Source organism: Rhineura floridana, chromosome 20 (genome assembly GCF_030035675.1).
Source record: "Rhineura floridana isolate rRhiFlo1 chromosome 20, rRhiFlo1.hap2, whole genome shotgun sequence".
Lineage (NCBI taxonomy): Eukaryota > Metazoa > Chordata > Lepidosauria > Squamata > Rhineuridae > Rhineura > Rhineura floridana.
Window position 1 is genome coordinate 21,436,348 of NC_084499.1, and position 17,652 is coordinate 21,453,999.

General features: G+C 50.6%; 2 protein-coding genes across 4 annotated transcripts in view; one reads left to right on the forward strand and one right to left on the reverse strand.

The window, feature by feature from the left end:
- AGPAT2 (1-acylglycerol-3-phosphate O-acyltransferase 2) overlaps positions 1–17,652 on the forward strand; it is a 54,687-nt gene that overhangs the window by 5,309 nt on the left and 31,726 nt on the right. For 2 of the 3 annotated variants that reach the window (XM_061604502.1, XM_061604504.1), the window contains one exon: positions 5,176–5,266. In XM_061604502.1, coding sequence (XP_061460486.1) covers positions 5,244–5,266 — 23 coding nt within the window. In that variant the 5' untranslated portion in view covers positions 5,176–5,243. Of the gene's footprint in view, positions 1–3,605; positions 3,770–5,175; positions 5,267–17,652 lie in introns of those variants that run through there. The other variant, XM_061604503.1, reaches the window with a different exon arrangement.
- DIPK1B (divergent protein kinase domain 1B) lies at positions 541–9,770 on the reverse strand. The gene is made up of 5 exons (XM_061604513.1): positions 9,621–9,770; positions 5,754–5,888; positions 3,727–3,834; positions 2,816–2,992; positions 541–1,678 (listed from the first exon to the last, which is right to left on the reverse strand). The coding sequence occupies exons 1-5, from the start codon at positions 9,672–9,674 to the stop codon at positions 866–868; spliced, it is 1,287 nt and encodes a 428-aa protein (XP_061460497.1). The 5' UTR covers positions 9,675–9,770; the 3' UTR covers positions 541–865.

Sequence of the window (17,652 nt, forward strand, 5' to 3'; positions counted from 1 at the left end):
AGAATCTCCATAATGGGCAAGTACATTCCTGTGGGGTGCCAAAAGCATTTCGCAAAAGGTCTCTGCATCCTGTCCAAAGGCCATGGGGGATTGATGGGGGTGGGGAGGCTGTTGTGGCCCCCTCAGTGGGGATTGCGAAGACCTAGATTTAAGTCCTTCTGGCGTTGCCACAGAGTTGCTAGGAAGCTGGGGGGAGGGCCGGAGCTCAGTGGACAGAGGTCCAGTCCCCAACAGCCTCTCCAGGTAGGGCTGGGAGTGTCCCCTGCCTGAAATCCTGGAGAGCAGCTGCCAGTCAGTGTGGGCACTACTGAGCTTGGACCAAGGCTCTGGCTCACTATAGGGCCGCTTCCTATGGCAATACGTACTGCAGCGAGTAACCTGCACAGCAGCCACCTCTGGGTGGCTTGTGCCAACCTTTAAGTTTGCTGCAAAATATATTTGCCAGTGCTTTGCTTCCACACCAGCATGACACAAACGCACAGCTCTTCCTGAGCTGCAAAAGAGATTCAGAGGCTGTGAAGCAACTTAACTTGCCCAAAGAGAGAAACTCTGTTTATTTACATCAGAATGTGTTCATCCCAAAGAAGCAGCTCAAGCTGCCTGACGCTTTGCTCTGCCTTTGCTTTGCTGACTTGTCCATCCAGAAGAGAAGTGCGGTGGGCACCTCAGTTGCTTCACTCGTCCGTTTGCCCTGCACTAAATTCTGTCTCCTGCTTGCAAATTATTTGGGGGGGAGTGCACCCTGGCCCTAGTCTACTGTTCTCACACAGGCCTACAATGTATAATTGATTGTTTTCGCCAAGCAGGCAGAACCAACCAGAGGGAAGCCATCGCTCTTCTTCATTCGGCATCCCAGACTGTGTATCTATGAATATTTGGTGTTTGAAATCTTCTTCCATAAGAGAGTCTTGAGGCTGTTCAGCACAAGCGAGTGATGCACTTCCATTTGACTGGCCAAGCCGCTGAGGGTTGTGCAAGTTTTCAGTTGCTTCTGCAGCTCCTCTTTCAAGTCGGAAGGTGCTCCGTGGAGCAGGTACTCCTGCAGGAGGCCGCACACCTTGGCCAGGTTGGGCTGGACCACATCGCTCTTGCATTGCTTCATGAGCTTGTCGCAGGGCGCTGTGCAGTCCTTCCCATAGGTGCAGTCCGTGTTCTGCTCACAGTGGCGCCCTTTGAGGAAACCCCGGATCGTCATCTCCGTCGCCACCTTCCTGAGGTCGACCATCTTGAAGTCATGCTTGTCGTTGTACCCCATGTTCTTGAAGCCCGTCTCACAGATGTAGAAGTTCCCGTACGCCCCGTGGAATATCTCCTCCACGAACTCCAAAAGGCCAATGGCGATTCTGGCTCGCTGCGGCCAGGCCAGGGAGAACCATCGGTGGAGGACACTGTGGATGGCTGAAGGCAGCAGCGGCTGCAAGAACCAAGGGACCTCCATGGTGTAGAGGGTGGTGTGGCGGATCTTCTCGGTGATGTACAGATCCCCGCAGTGGCCCAGCAGCCGGGAGGTGTGTTCCTTCTCGTGCAAAGACAGCGTCAGCAAGAAGTCATTCAGTTGTAGCAGGGCCCAAATGGATTTCGCTTCCGCCAGCGACAGTTTCCCATCCCGACTGACATCTGCCATGGCAATGATCCTGTTCACTAAGTTGGCGAGGGAGATCTGGTCACCTAGATTTGACTGCAAAAGCAAAACAGAAATGCTATGTCAGTTTTCCCCCATAAACAACAAGATTCACAGCTTAACTCAGGTTGTTATCCTGAGAGAGCACCATCTGCTGCAGTCCATCCTCTGGACAACGTTTTGGCCACATCACCTAGCAGACTCTTAAGTCATTTTTCCAGGACAGTCATTCAGCCACACCTGACAAATTCCACAATTGCAATCCTGTACACATCTGTTCAGAAGCGGAGTTTGCTCTCATATAAGTAGACTCAGCCTCTTGGTTTGATCAAGGCACTCTTGAAACAGGACCGCCTGCACAGGCCTTGAACTAAGGCAGAGAAGAGTGTTGCGTCTCCTTTTTCTAACCAGAAAACTGCTGCTCTCGGTTGAAGTAAAAGAACATCTTCCTCTAGGATTAAAAAAACTGCCCTAGGGCCAGTTAATACATATACAACAGTCCCAAGCACAAGGCCAAAGCAACACTGGAGTGGCTCACGAACAAAAAGGTGAATGTCCTACAGTGGCCCAGTCAAACGTCCTGATCTCAATGCCGTTGAGAATCTCCAGCACTCTTTGAAAATTGCGGTCCCCAAGTGACTTCCAACCAACCTGAACGACCTGGAGCGAATCTGCCAAGAATGGGCCAAAATCCCTCCGGCACTCTGTGCAAACAAAGCTGGTCCGTACCTACTCCAAAAGGCTTAAAGCCGTTATTGCTGCAAAAGGTGGCTCTACCAAATATTAAGGTGTGGGGGGTGAATACTTATGAAAGCAACATGTTTCAGTTTTTTATGTTTCTTACAAACATTTCCCAACATAAAACCAATAATTGATTTTATGATCACCTTACAATAATTGATTTTGGGTTTCAGTGTTTCAAATTAAAAATATACGGAACGAAATTGCCATGTACCATTTGTAATTCAGTGATACGAGAGCATTGGTCAGGGGTCTGATTACTTTTGCAAGGCACCGTATGAAAGCAACGCCTCAGCACCTGCGAGCAAACCCTCAAGCACACCGGGGGGGGGGGTTCCAGTGGCATCTGTTCACATACTCCTGTCAATGTGGGAATCAGCTGCCTGTCAGAGGGCCCTCTCCCCCTCTCTGCTGGCCTCCCCCAGTTTGAAGCACAGCCACAAATCTACTGACTTTTAAGAAATTCAGCAGCATCTCTCTGAACTCATCCATCGAGGTACCCCTTGTCGGCTTACTGAAAAGAACCACGTCTCTCCGGGGGGCTGAGTCAGGGTTGCCGTCGGCCTTCAAGGCCTCTTCGATACCGCATTTGATGATCACCTCTTTCTCCTTCCAGAGCCCGCTGTATACCTGCACCAAAGCAACAGGAATGTGGCCAGAGAGCTGGGTTTAGGGGAAGCGGGTTCATTTGCTAACTTGGCACCCTTATAAGGCTGTCGGTGGCTACCTACCCAGGTGGCTCCGCTGTCAGAATGCCAGTTGCCGGGAATCGCAAGTGGGGAGAGCACTGCCATTGAGCTTGGGTCCTGCTGGGGGCTTCCCATTGGGGCCTCTGGTTGGCCACTCAGAACAGGAGGCTGGACTAGGTGGGCCCCCTTGGCCTGATCCAGCAGGCTCATCCCAGAATTGCTTCACAGGAAACTTATATCAACTCGGACCGTTTAGCTCAGTACTGTCTACACTGACTGGCAGTGGCTCTGCAGGGTTTCAGGCAGGGGACATTCCCAGCCACACCTGGCGATGCCGTCGCGGACGGAACATGAGGCCTTCTGCATGCAAAACTGGTATTCTGCTGCAAAGCTACAACTCTTCCCAAATCACCCTTTCATATTCTGCCTGAACTCAAGATGGATACAGTTATCTCCCTTAATTTTTTTTATCCTCGCAACAACCCTGTAAAGTAGGCTAGGCGTTGAGCTCTTCAGCCCATTGCCTTACTCTGTCCCCTCCCCTAGCCACCATCTCAAACGGACCGTCCTCTCCCTTGGACGCCCAACGCATCGCCAGCCTTGCCCAGCCCCACAACTCCTGCTGACTTCAGCGTCTTTCTGTTGCCCGAGGCAGCGACGGGCAAGCCAGCCTACCTGCTGCGTAGGAGAAGACGACAGGCACTGTTGAAACGCCAAGGTGTGCTCTTTGCAAAGATCTTTACAGGTTGACCCAGAAATGATTCCTTTGTTATATTGATCGCACTGGAAAGGAAGATGAGGAAGCAAACAAATGAATAGCGTGTATGTATTGATTACATTGAGAGCCCACCTTTTCTTCAAAGGAGCTCAAGACAACCCTGTTAGGTAGATTAGGCTGAAAGACGATCACAAGCCCAAGGTCACCCAGTGACAGGATGTAAACCCTGGGCTTCTCCCAGGTCCTTGCCTGACACTAACCACTGCGCTACCATTGCCTCCTGTTGTAGCAAGTTCACTGTTTGGGATCAATATAGCTTCCAGTTGCTGGGCCCCATTCAGCATAGTGCAAAAGAACCTTTCCTCCCTCCTCCTGCCACACACACCCTAAATCTGTTCTAGGGGTTCCCCGACCCTCTGGAGCAGACTTGGGGTGGCGGCACAGTTTAGTTGAATGTCGCTCTGCCCCCTTGCTGTCCTGTCCTCCCTCCTTGGGCTCAGGTCCACAGGAGATGTGGTGGGCATTGCGTGGCCCTGGGATAAGGCCATCTCGCTTGCATTTCCAAACATTGGCCGGTGTTCCTGTTGCTGCAAAAGTCTCTTTCCCAGAAGCTGTTGGGAGCACTCCTTGTTTAACCATCATTAAATCGGAGCACAGAGAACTCTTCATTAGCAGACCCCACTCCAGGTAACCTCTGGCTGGTAAAACTGGCCATCTGGCTGCCGGAGACGTCCAAGGGCTCCGTATCCATGCACTCAAAGCTACAGGCTGATTTCCTACTCTCCACATCAGATCCATCATCAGTCCAACCTTCATGGCATCTGGCCGACTGGGGCCCTTTTTAATGAAAACTAGCAGGAAAGGGGCGATGCTCCAACTATGGTGAACCAAGAAACCAGCTGGGCACGCAGAGCTATCCAAAGTTTCATGCCCAAGTCAGTGAGAGTTGACATGCCCAAAACCTTTGCTCAAAAGAAATGGCATGTGCATTAATGTAATATCCCTGAGATAACTCAGTGTGGTATAGTGGTTAGAGTGTTGGACTGTGACCTGGGAGACCAGGATTCAAATCCCCACACAGCCATGAAGCCCACTGGGTGACCTTGGCCAGTCACTGCCTCTCAGCCTCAGAGGAAAGCAATGGCAAACCCCCTCTGAAAACCCTATTGATAGGATCACCCATAAGTCGGAATTGGCTTGAAGGCAGTCCCTTTCCCTTGGCTTGCTGCTGGCAGCCTCCTTAAAATCTAACGAACTGAAGCAGGCAAGACCCGTGGTCAAATCGGTGCAGACCAGCTTTTCCCCACGTTGGGGCCCCAGTTGCTGGACTACAGTTCCCATCATTCCTGACTGCTGGCCCTGCCATCTCACACGGGAAAAGGCTGACTCCTGTGTTCTCTTGTCAGGAGTCAAGGGAGTCGAACTCTCTTGGTTGACACCTCCATCCTCTTGCAAAGCTGATCCAGGAAGCCTCATGGGCAGCAGCCATCTCACAAGGTAATTTTTGTAATCCTGGGGCCATTTGGTGACAGGTGGGCTATAAGGAGAGGAACGTACGAGTCAGCTTCCTCCTGAACCAGGCTACTGGTTTGTCTTGCCCAATTAGTATTGCCCACACTGGCTCTCCAGGGATTCAGGCAGGGGACAATACCTGGCTTGGAGATGCCATTGGGGATTGAACCCAGGACCTTTTGCATCCAGACCAGACATTGATCAGTTTAATCGTCTTTATTCTAGTCCCCTTTCCAAATAAAGGGTGGGATTAAATAAGGAGGTCTTCACACTTAGTCAGACCACTGGGCCGTCTGGACTGACAGCAGTGGTTCTCCAGAGTAGGAGTCTTTTGCCAGGCCTCCCTGGAGAGGCCACTGGGGATTGAACCTGGGACCTGGAGCATGGCAGGCTGATGCTCTTCACCTGAGCTATGGCCCTTCCATAACAACACCAACAGCAGCATTTGCGTATCTGGAAGAGGGACACTCACAATGATCATCTGGCAAACGTGTCCTCTGCAGAGTTCTGAGTAGGACGAGTAATGCATGTAGACCACCCAGCTGCCCACGAAAATGCCCAGCCAGACAAATAAGAGGTATTTCACCTTGATGCCAGGCAGACGGCTCTACAGGGTTGGAGGGAAGAAAGCAAAAGAAAGTAATTACAGCCACAACAAATATGGAGGGGAGCAAGGTGGAAAGGTAATCAACACTTTAGCTTTTAACTGTCTAATTGCAGAACTGCCTGCAGCCAGGCCTGTGCCCAGAAAATCCCACTGGCACTTCGTAGCTCAAGAGTAAAGTTTTGTGTTTGCTTTCTCTCTTTCAAAGTCAGCCTAAATTTGCATCAGTGTGTATAAATTAGCATATGCAAATTGGTGCCGTGGGTCTGTACCCTAACAATGGCCAGGTTGAGATGCATTTGCTGGGGGCGGGGGGGAGAAGAGGATCCCCAGGTGGCCGAGGGATGCCAGGTCTCTTGGCTGCCCGGCTCATGTGTTGCTGCCAAGCATCCACTGCGACTCTGTCCAAGGAAGGCAACAGAGCCAGTGGCAATCTGTGAACCGACTCAGTGGCCAAATGGGCTCCATCTCCCTCTGCCTCTCTCTTCATCAGGCAAACAGAGACGGGGGCATGTGCTGTGCTTCCTCATCGGGTCGTAAATCCAAAAACGTCACAGGATCCCAACCTGAAGCTGCCAAAATGCTTTCTCTCCTGCCTTTCTGCTCTTTCCAGCTCAGAGGGCTGGAGTGGCTTTTTGTGTGTTTAAAATCTCCCAGTTCAGTCAGGATTATGTGCAGATGGCCAGCCTGGGGTTGTCGGGCCTTAGAAAACACAGACCCGACACAATCCCACCCCCAAAAAAGGTACAAGGGAAAAGGCCAGGAGAAATCTGCAGAGCTCTGCTTGTGTCAGGATCTCCTAGCCTCAGCATCTGCTTGCAATGCCAGGGCTGAACCCTGGAGTGTACAAAGTGCCCCTGAGTGCATGCAGAGTACATTTCACTCACCACTGAGCATCGGGGAATTGAGTGTGTGTAGGGGTTTTAGACTAGAGGTTTGCCTCAGATTTAGGGTCTAGCCTTTCCCAACCAGTGTGCCTCCAGATGTTGGTGGACCACAACTCCCATCAGCCTCAACCAGCATTGCCAATGGTCAGGAAGATGGGCATTGTGGTCCAACAACATCTGGAGGCACACTGGTTGGGAAAGGCTAAGCAACTCTCCCTTTTTCCTTGAAATTAAGCATGAGGACCGCTCCAAATTCAGTATTGGGGGGGGGGACTTCTAGGAAGGGATTTGTAAGGAGTCAGCCTTCCTAGGAAAGCTTCATCCCTCTGAATCAGCCTTTCCCAACCAGTGTGCCTCCAGATGTTGCTGGACCACAATTCCCATCTTTCCTGACCACTGGCAATGCTGGCTGAGGCAGATGGGAGTTGTGGTCCAACAACATCTGGAGGCACACTGGTTGGGAAAGGCTGCTCTGAATAGTAACCAACAGATTTTGAAATCTGGAGTGCTTTGTTTTTTATTTATTTATTACTATTATTAATTTGCAATGTTTTGGTTGGCCTTAAAATAAAGCTCTTGCCCTACTGCAGATTTTGAATTTTCTTCTTATGGGCTAACGTAGCTGTCTTTGTTTTTAATGTACCAGCTTATTCATGTGAGTTTGGGGGAGGGGGGTCACCCTAGTTCAGCCTTCAATAACCTGGTGCCTTCCAGATGATTTGGACTGCATCTCCCATCAGCATCATCTAGAGGGCACCAGGTTGGCAAAGGCTGAGCTTTGTTTTTCCTTCCCAACTGAGATTCGACATCCTGGCATGTGAACTGGGTTATGTGATATGGATATTGGGTCCTTCATGGCTTACCAGATAGAAATACATGACATCCCTCCTGTGTCCCTGCTGCCCAGACCCAGCCCAGACCCCAAAGCAAAGGGCGTTATCGTCTTTTTAGCAGCAGGATACAACATTTCTCTACTCCCAAGACATTCAATGGGATGGAACGATTTGCTTTTTAATATCGGTATCATGTGCTGTTGGTATTAAATGTGTATATTTTAATTGGTGTGAGTTGTTGATTCTTTTTCCTGGAAAAGCTGACTTAAGAAATTTAATCCACTAAACTAACAAAATACACTACCTAAGATGCTCCCAATGCAAACTAATCGACCGATTTTGCTTATGGGGCTGCACACCTTTGTTTACCTTTTTCTCAGTGCATACCTTCAGTATGAATGGGGATCTTCGGGTATCAAGCAACTAATAAATCTAAATAATAAATACTTCTCGCTTTTCAGTTTGAAAGTTAAGGGCACACTTGTCTGCCTTTGGAGATGGGACAGTATTTTATAGTTTGACTGAAAAAGAATGGAAAGAAAAATTTTCAGCAGCACAATCCTGTACACAGCTGTTCAGGAGCAAGCCCCGCTGAGTTCAGTGGGACTTACTCCCAGGTAAGTAGTGTCTAGGATTGCAGTCTTCTCTCTAACTGGCACGGCTCTTCAGTGGCGAGTTATCTTGCAGTTCCTGAAGCATCCTAACAAGGCAGCTATTATGGAGGCGTTGGCAGTGGGTGCATTTATTGAAGCTTAATTAATTTGCCTTGTAACGGACTCATCGACTAAAAAAAACCCTTGATTGGCAGCCCTAATTATCCCAATTCAGTGCTCAGTACAGAGGGAGGGGCCAAGGAGGGGAGGGGGAGAGGAGAAGCTGCTCCAGCTCTGAATGAGATTGCAAAATAAAATATCCCTTGCAAAAAACATCCCTGTACAGTGCAATCCTAGGTATGTTTACTCAGACATGAATCCTGTTGGATTCAACGGCGTTTACTCACAAGTAAGCATGTACTGGCCTTTCCATTTGAGGAAAGAGATTCCCTTTGTTCCCCTCCCTCCCAACATACACAGGCAGGCAGGCAGCCACCCGCCTCCTTCCGTGGCAGAAAGTTTCACCCCCGCCATGGGAGTTGGGAGCCGAGCAAGCTGGAGGTGCCACTGGTGACTGGATGTGGGGTCTTGTGCAGCAGGGCAGGTGCTCTGCCGCGGCGCTCCTCTGACCTTCCCCACCGGGGAGAAGCCCCCTTGCATCGCCGTTATTCGCCTCCCCCCCCCTTCCTGGCTTCGCTTCCAGGGGCGCCCACGCAATGGCGTGCGGCGGTTTGGCGTCAGAGGTGCTGCAGCCAAAGGCCAAAACCGGCGCAAATGCCAACAGCATGCCTGGGCGAGCTGCGGGAAGGCCCCGCACAGCGAGGCGAATGTTGCTGGGCGGTCGCAGGCGCGCCTTGCCGGCGCTTCCCAGCACCCCACCTGCCCCCCTCCGGGCATTCACCAGCCAGATGTGGGGCACAAGATGATATGCCCCGGCAGCGCAGATGCCGCCTGTGGCTGTTTTTGCAGAGGCCTCTGCCGTGGAAGCCAAAATCCGGGGGCAGAGCGCGCGCCGGTGACCTGGCGCAGGAGCGAGCCTTTTCATTCCCTTCGCGGGCTTCGTGCCCCCCCCCCAACCCAGCAAGGTGCTTCGCCCTGGTCCTCGCAGGGCTGCAAGCTAGGCAGAAGCAAGGAAGCCTCTTCCCGATGCGGAGCAAGCCGCGCTCCTTCCGTTGACCCCGGCCCGCTTCTCAAGAACTTGGACTGAGCGCCGCCCAGCCTCCCGCTTCCAGCGAGGCGGACGGCATTTCCCGGGACCCCATTTTATTTGCGCCCCCCTCTCCATCCTTTTTTGGGAGAGCGAAACACACCATTTTCTCGCGGATTGCAACCCGCAGACCCTCTCCGGGAAAGGGCCTTAGATCTTCAGCTGGGGGGGAGAGAGCAGAGAAAGAAAGAGACCCCTCCCCACTTTGCGCTCACCTGCAGCCCCTTGGAAAGGGGGCAGAAAAGAACCAGCTGCACCACCCTTCTCATGCTGGGCTGTGGCTCGCGGCGGGGGGCGCGGAGAAAGACCGAGGGGGGCTCTTTTGATCCAGGCCCCCCCGGAGCTGCAGCCAAGAGCGAGGAGGAGGCGCGGCGCTCAGGCCAGGCTGGAGAGAGGCGCTGGGCTCGGGGGGTCCGGGCTGGCGGAGGGGGGGGCCGCTCCCTCCTCCTCGGAAGGCTGACTGATGCTGCTGCAGCCGCGCTCCTTAAAGGGGAGGCCTGCCCAGGCGGCTTTCTGCCCGCCGATGGAAAAGAGACCCGCGGAGAGCTCTCCATCTCCCCCCCCCTTCCCAATCTGGTTCTCTCCAGCTGCCGCCTTCCCTCTTTCTTTCTTTCTTTCTTTCTTTCTTTCTTTCTTTCTTTCTTCAGACAGCGCTGCCTTCTGGGCAGGATTTTTTCGGGGGGGGGGACAGAAGTCCACACATAAAGCAAAATGAGCAGGAGGGGGTGTCCCCTGCAACCCCAGAAGGGCTGCCTTGGCGCATTTGGAAAGGCAGGAGGCGCCTTGCGCGGAGTTCCCCCTCTGGCCTTGGCTCCCCGGAGAGGCCGTGAGGAGCCCCCCAACTTGGAGGGCTTGAGCAGAGGATGGTGGAGATGAAGCAAAGTCATGGACGGGGGAGGGAGGAGGCGGCGATCGATGGCTACTAGCCAGGATGGCTGTGCTCTGCCTCCACTGTCAGCCTCTGAACACCAGTTGTGCTCCGGCCCTCCTTGTAGACTTCTTCCCATTTGGGGCTCCTGGTTGGCCACTGTGAGAACAGGAGGATGGACTAGATGGGCCCCTTTGGCCTGATCCAGCTGCTGCAGGACTCTTCTTGCAGAGGTTTGTTGTGATACCAGAACCTCCATGCCCAGGGGAAGTCTACCTCTGAATGCCGGATGGCAATGGGCAGCAGCAGTTAATGCTTTTAACGGTGACTGTGTTTTAGAATGTTTTAAACTGGTTTCCGAATGCTTTTTTTCCCCTCGTTGTTCAGTTGTTTTTGTCTGCCACCCTGGGCTCCTTCCGGAGGAAAGGCAGGATATAAATTTGGTTGAAAGACTAATAACAATAACAAGCCCCTGAGAGTTGCTGTTGCGCTCAGGCCATGCTTGAGGGCTTCCCACTGGGGCATCTGGCTGGTCACCATGAGAAACCAGGTGCCAGCCCAAATGGGCCCGCTTTGGCCTGAGCCAGGGGTATCAGGCTCTTCTGGAGATTTACGATCTTCTGATTCATCTAAGACGTAAAGCTGAGAGGAAGTTGGCCCCTCCCCAGATGTGGACTCTAGTGACTCCTGCATTGCACAAGGGGTTGGACTTGATGGCCTTAGAGGCCCCTTCCAACTCTATTGTTCTATGATTCTATGATACGGCACCATAATCTTACACAGAGGCATAAAAGATTATGCATGGTGCGCAGAAAACACACTGCGGGAATTTAAATCCCATAAAAACAAGAACACAAGAGGGCTCATTCGGTGGAGATGAATGCTGGAAGATTTGGACAGACAAAGAAGTTTTTCTTCCCACAGCACAGCAGCTCATAGCCCAGGTGTGGAATTGGCTCAGAGGCAGCACATCCATTTTGCCTGCAGGAGGGCCCAGGCTGAGGTCCCAGCAGCATCTCCAGGGAGGGCTGGGAGCAGTGGTGTGGGGGCAAATCCAGAAGGGCAGGGCCACTGCACAATAGTCACAGCCATGCCCCCAAGTAAGATTATAGATGAATCTGGCCAGGCTTGAACGCTGCTTTCTGCTTCTCTGTCACTGTCACCATTTGACTGTCCTTTCTCACTGCCAGAGATATTGCTTGGATTACTGAATTCAGTGCCTACACGTTTATCTCCTACTGCTACCAAACTGCTTGATGATGTAGATGGGATGCTAGCCTCAGGATTCACTCTCTCTTCTTCTGCAATTGCAGAATTCTCACTCTCCACAATTTGGCTTTTTGAAGCAGGAATTAATAGGAACTCCTTTCACTCTGATTGGCTCCAATCAGCAGAAAATGAGAAAGAAGCACGTTAGAAGACTCTTCTTAGTAGAAGACTCAGGGACTCAAGGAAAAGCATATTGGAGGATGGGCCTTAGCTCCATGGCAGGACACATGTGCTGTTTGTGTGGAAAAGGTCCCAGGCTCTCCTGAGAGGGTGCGGAAAGACCCCCCTTCCCGAAGCCCTGGACAGCTGCTGCCACTTAATGCGGTGTCTTAGTAAACCATATTAAGCTACACAGCCAGTAGTTTGACTCAGGATAACGCAGCAGCTTCCTAAATGTAAAACAAAGCAAAAGCAATCAGCAACGGAGACAAGCAAAGCTTTGGCTGGACACGCAGCGAATGAAAACCAGAGGCCACAAGAGTCTCAGTGAGCCCAGGACAGGGGGAGAGTTTCAGGCCAGGGGATGTGGCTGCCTCAAGGTCCCACAGCTACATGGTTCTGAGCAGCAGTGCAGTTTGCTAGGACCGGACCTCCAGGCTGAAGTGCAGGGCCCCAGAGCCAACCTCCTGTCTCGGTGAGGCCTCTTCCACCCATCCAGGTGCTCCAGAGCAAATGCTATGGGTGGGTGTGCCTTTGCCAAGGTAGTGCCCTCCCAGCATTTTGGAGTACCAACTCCCATCAGCCCCAGCCACCATGTTTATTTATTATCAGTTTATTATATTTATGTTATATTTTTAAGTTGACCTACCCCTTGGTTGTTTGGGGAAGTTCGTGTCAATTTCATCAACAGTGTAATTGTCCTCACTGTCTAAAAATGGATATGAACAAAGGTCTTGTTAAGAGTTCCAGATGTAGCCATTAGATGGCACTTCGACTCAAGACAAGGTTCTCCAAGAAAAACCTCTGAAATTGGTGGTTGAGATAATGCTTTTAAACGGTTTAGAATGCCTTTAAAATGAATAATAATAATAATAATAATAATAATAATAATAATAATATATACTTGCCACTCTAGGCTTCTTTGGAAGGAAGGGATATATATTGAATAACAAAGTTTAACCAAATCTTTATGTCTGGGATTCCCATGTGATCGTCCTTGGTTGACCTGATTTCAGGGGGTGGAGTGGTACAAATTAGGTTTGGATGAATCTTGTGTAGGTTTTTCTGAAAAAATCCTAATGAAAATGCATAGACATTTTTGTGTACATTTCTCTTTTGAATTTTGCCTACTATGTGCATTTTTGCAAGCAATGTTCCTTGCTAGCAGAACTAATTTTTCCATTCATTACATATTCTTGCATGCACATTTTTAAATCAAATTTACCTCCCACCTTTCCTCCAAGGAGTTCAAAGTGGCGTTCATGATTCTGCCCTCCCCATTTTGTCTCCACAACAACCCTGTGAGGTGGGTTAGGCTGAGAGAAATGACTGGCCCAAGGTCACCCAGTGAGCTTCATAGCTGAGTGTGGATTTGAACCCGGGTCTCCTGGGTCATAGCCTAACACCCTAAACATTACACCACACTGGCTGTCTACTATATACACATCTTTGTTTAGAGAACTGCATCGCAAAATTCAGAACAGTGTGAATTTCAAATAATAGCTGTGGTTTTGGTTTGTGTACTGGTTTAGGGAGTGCGGATTTGATAGGCTTGCATAGTAGTAGTAGTACTACTACTAATAATAATAATATCAATTGCATTTCATACACAAAAATGTCTCAAAGACTTAAAAATTGAAAAGCTAACTGAATTTCTCCCCATCCCTAATACAAGTATCATAAATTAATAGATCAATCAACTGCAATTTTAGTGGATTAATTGTTAGGGGCCAACAAGAGCAAATTTTAATAAGTAGGGCTGACAGATAAGGGCAAAGCTTGTTTATTTTCTCTCTCTCTCTCTCTCTCTGTGTGTGTGTGTGTGTGTGAGAGAGAGAGAGAGAGAGAGAGAGAGAGAGAGAGAGACTGAACAATAAGACGGGGCCATAGGTCAGTACTAGAGCAGCCCTTTTGCATACAGAAGGTCCCAGGTTGAATTCCTGGCATCTTCAGGTAGGGCTTGTCCCTTTTCTAAACCTGGGGAGCTACTGCCAGTCAGTTTCCTATGTCCCTGTTTATTTTTGTCCTTTATTGAGAACTATGAGGACTAGAATCTTACTTTACTTTTAGGGGAAGGGCTGTTACTCAACAGTAGAGAACCTGCTTTGCATGCAGAAGATCCCTGGTTCGATTTCAGCATCTCCAGGCAGAGCTGCGAACATCACCCACCTGAAACCCTGGAGAGCCACTGCCAGTCAGTGCAGACCATACTGAGCTAAATGCAGCAGTGGTCTGACTTGGTAGAAAGCAGTTTCCTGTGTTCCTATGTAACCCAGTGCTTTATTCAGAATTATGAGGTCTAGAATCCATTAACCTAAGGAGCATCATAAGGAAGCCAAAAGATCAATGCCCCAAACAGCGGTCTATATTTTAACAGCAGGGAGGACAGAATCCTAGAATAGTAGGGTTGGAAGGAGCCTATAAGGCCATCAAGTCCAACCCCCTGCTCAATGAAGGAATCCAAATTAAAGCATCCCCAACAGGTGGCTGTTCAGCTGCCTCTTGAAGGCCTCCGTGTCGGAGAGCCCACCACCTCCTGAGGTCATTGATTCCATTGTCATATGGCTCTAACACTTAGGAAGTTTTTCCTGATGTTCATCCGAAATCTGGCTTCCTGCAACTTGAGCCCATCATTCCATCTCCTGCACACTGGGACGATCGAGAAGAGATCCCGGCCCTCCTCCGTGTGACAACCTTTCAAGTCTTCAAATAGTGCTATCCTATCTCCCCTCGGTCTTCTCTTCTCAAGGCTAAGCATCCCTAGGTCTTTCAGACTCTCCTCACGGCTGTTTCCAGCCCCCTGATCATTGTTGTTGCCCTCCTCTGAACCTGTTGTCTGCTTCCTTCTTAGAGTGCGATGTCCAGAACTGGACGCAGTACTCAAGATGAGGCCTAACAGATAGCAAGGCTTTTTTTTTTTTTATATAATTTTTATTCAAATTTTTCCAAAAACAAACAAAACAAAGTAAGAAAAAACATAACAATATTACAACAAAAAAAAGAAAATAAAATGGTTGACTTCCGATTTGTCACAGATCAGCTATAAGTATATAATATACATCAAACCTGTCCCTTAATATATATACATACAAAATCCCTTTTCTCCATAAGCTGTCTTAATTAATCATCAAATCCCAGTATCATCATTTTAAAAAAAACAGATAGCAAGGCTTTTAAAAGTAATATGTGAATCAGCACCTGCTTGATCGCGGCCCTTTGCCTCAACCCCAGAGACGGTCACGTGGAGCAAGAAAACTGGGCCTGGCCCCGAAGGAGTCCAGGAACTGCTATATATGGCTTGCCACCAGCTGCTTTCTGGAGAGGAATCGTTCCAACCTGCCGTAACTAATTGAATTTCCCTGCTGCCACCACCACAGCTTCAGGTCCGTCATCTATTGGAAGAAACGCTCTAGCCTGACCCCAAGGATGCACCCCCTCAGCCACGCCACCCCAGACAATCTCCAGTATATCCACTCTCTTTCAGAAGGGCTTACTCTTTACGGATCCAGTCAATGGGGAGAGTTACGATCTGACTTGGTTGTTTCTGGAAGGGGGAATCAGACAAAACATTTGGATACTGCTGGTGAAATATCGATTAAGCATTTTCCGGCTGCCCCCCCCCCCACTGGTGACCCCCCTCGAAGAGCATTTCCATTGTCTCTCTGGATATCGTGCCCATGGCTGTGGCAGCAGCTGTAGCACTTTCTCAGCAGAAGCTGTTTAAGGAGGCTGAACAATGGTGGGGTCATAGCTCACCCCAGGAGTGGGGACCAAGGAGCCGGATATGGCCCTCCGACTGACCCTTTCACGAAAAGAGGATTAGACAAATTCATGGAGTAGCTCAGTGGCTCCTAGGCTGTGCCTCCACCTGAATACCAGTTGCTGGAAACCACAGGAGAGTGCTGCTCTTGCACTCAGGTCCTGCTTTTGGGCTTCCCATTGCGGCATCTGGTTGGCCACTCTGAGAGCAAGAAGCTGGACTAGATGAGCCACTGGCCTGATCCAGCAGCCAGGCCCTTCAGACATGCTCTTATGATCAGTATTCACTGCTGCTGTTGTTTTCAGTCTGCAAACAATGACTTCCCCCTCCCCAATTTGCATGGCATTTCCTCTGCGTTGAAACAAATGGTGTGGAGTAACGCCACGATAATGTCATTGATTATGTAAAATTCCACCGCAGTAGACCGCGAGACAGACGACGTTGTTTTTGTCTGAAGCCAAACTGCAGTGGGATGGAAACAGCGCTGCAGGGGGCGGACAGGGGAGACCAATGCCTGCCGTACATCTAGACACCCAGGGATTGAGAAGCTGTGAGAATGCCTGTGATAGACACAGGTACGGCAGGGTAGCAATCCCCCTGGGGCTCTTGGTGCATGGCATCCTGATTCTAGAGCCCCAACACCCAGCTCTTGACGCCACCGCTCCCTTCCCTGGCCTGCCTGCAGCTGCAAGAGCCTTGCAGTCTGTCCTCTGGGGAACTGGGCACCTGACAGGAGCTGTGTCAGCCTCCTGCTTTTCTTAAGGCAGGCGCTTCCAGCATCTTGCTGAGGCAAGGCCTTTCAACTTTGTGATGGATTGGAAGGAGGCTGCAGATCTCGATTTCTGGGCCGTCCGGCCTGGCAGCATCCAGGGGACGTTCGGGAGAAGAATTGCTGGCCAAGCCGGCGAAGGATGGCGGGCTGCGTCGCCCAGCTGGCCTGGGGTGTGTGGCAGAGCCATCCCGAGGTCTGTCTGGGGCATTAAGGGGAACCCTGTTTTCACTCCCAGTGAGAGCTGAGTTGGGAAGGGCCTTAGCTCAGCGGCAGAGCATGCAGAAGGTCTGAGGCTCAGTCCCTGATGGTATCTTCAGGCAGGACTGGGAAATATTCCCTGCCTGAAACCCTGGAGAGCTACTGCCAGTCAGTGTAGACAATACTAAGCTAGAGGAACCAAGGGTCTGACTTTGAATCCTATCTTCCTGTTTAATTCAGCCCTTTACTGGGAATGGTCAGAACTAGAATCTCGGTAGGGCTGGGAAAACCCCAGGCTGCCCGTTAGTGCAGACAACAGGGACCTTCTCCCTCATGTGGGAGACTTTATGTAGCTACACACTCTGCACCTGCTCAGGGGAACGGTCGCCCGTTCATACTGCAGATGTTCTAGAGCTGAACCTTGACGTTGATGACGAGCCCTGCCACAAGTTGGGCCCTGCAAATAACCTGCTGATCTGAAAGACGCTCCCTTGTCCCCCTGCCCACCCCCCAACCTGACTTATTTATTTATTTATTTTAATTATTTTATTTCTGTCCCGCCCTTCCTCCCAGCAGGAGCCCAGGGCTGCTTGCCTCCCCCTTCTGCCTGTTTAAGGACAGAGAAACTCTTCTCTGGTTTCAACACACACAGAGCTTTGCTGCCTGGGTTAAGGGTTGCTGGGAGAAAACATGGGCAGCAGGGATGGCAGGCAGTGGCGGGGCAGTTGGCAAGGGAGGGCGCCAGCCTCTGGGCTCATGAAGTCAGGGCTGCTGCAAGCTGGTCTTCTTGTGCAATAACATCACCGTCTGGCCAAACCTGATCTGAAGAAGAAGAAAAGAGGCCATAAAGGTGGCTCCTGGAAGAGGGGTGCTGTGCTCTCATGCAAACAAGGAAAGTGCGTCAGCCGCTGGGGAGACAGAATTATTAATACCATCATTATCATCATCCCTGGCCTGCCCTTCACCCTGCAGTCCCAGGGCAGGTTACAACAATCTAAAAGTCAATATTAAAACAAAGTACAGTCACAGGAATAGGGTGGGTCCTCAAACACATGCCTCAGGTGTCAAAGGCCAGGGTAAAGAGGTGTGTCTTCAGCATATGATGGAAACTATACAATGATGGTGCCAGACGCACCTCTCTGGGAGGGGAGTTCCACCACTTAGGGGCCACCACAGAGAAGGCCCTCTCCCGGGAACCCACCACCCCCGAACACCTGAGGG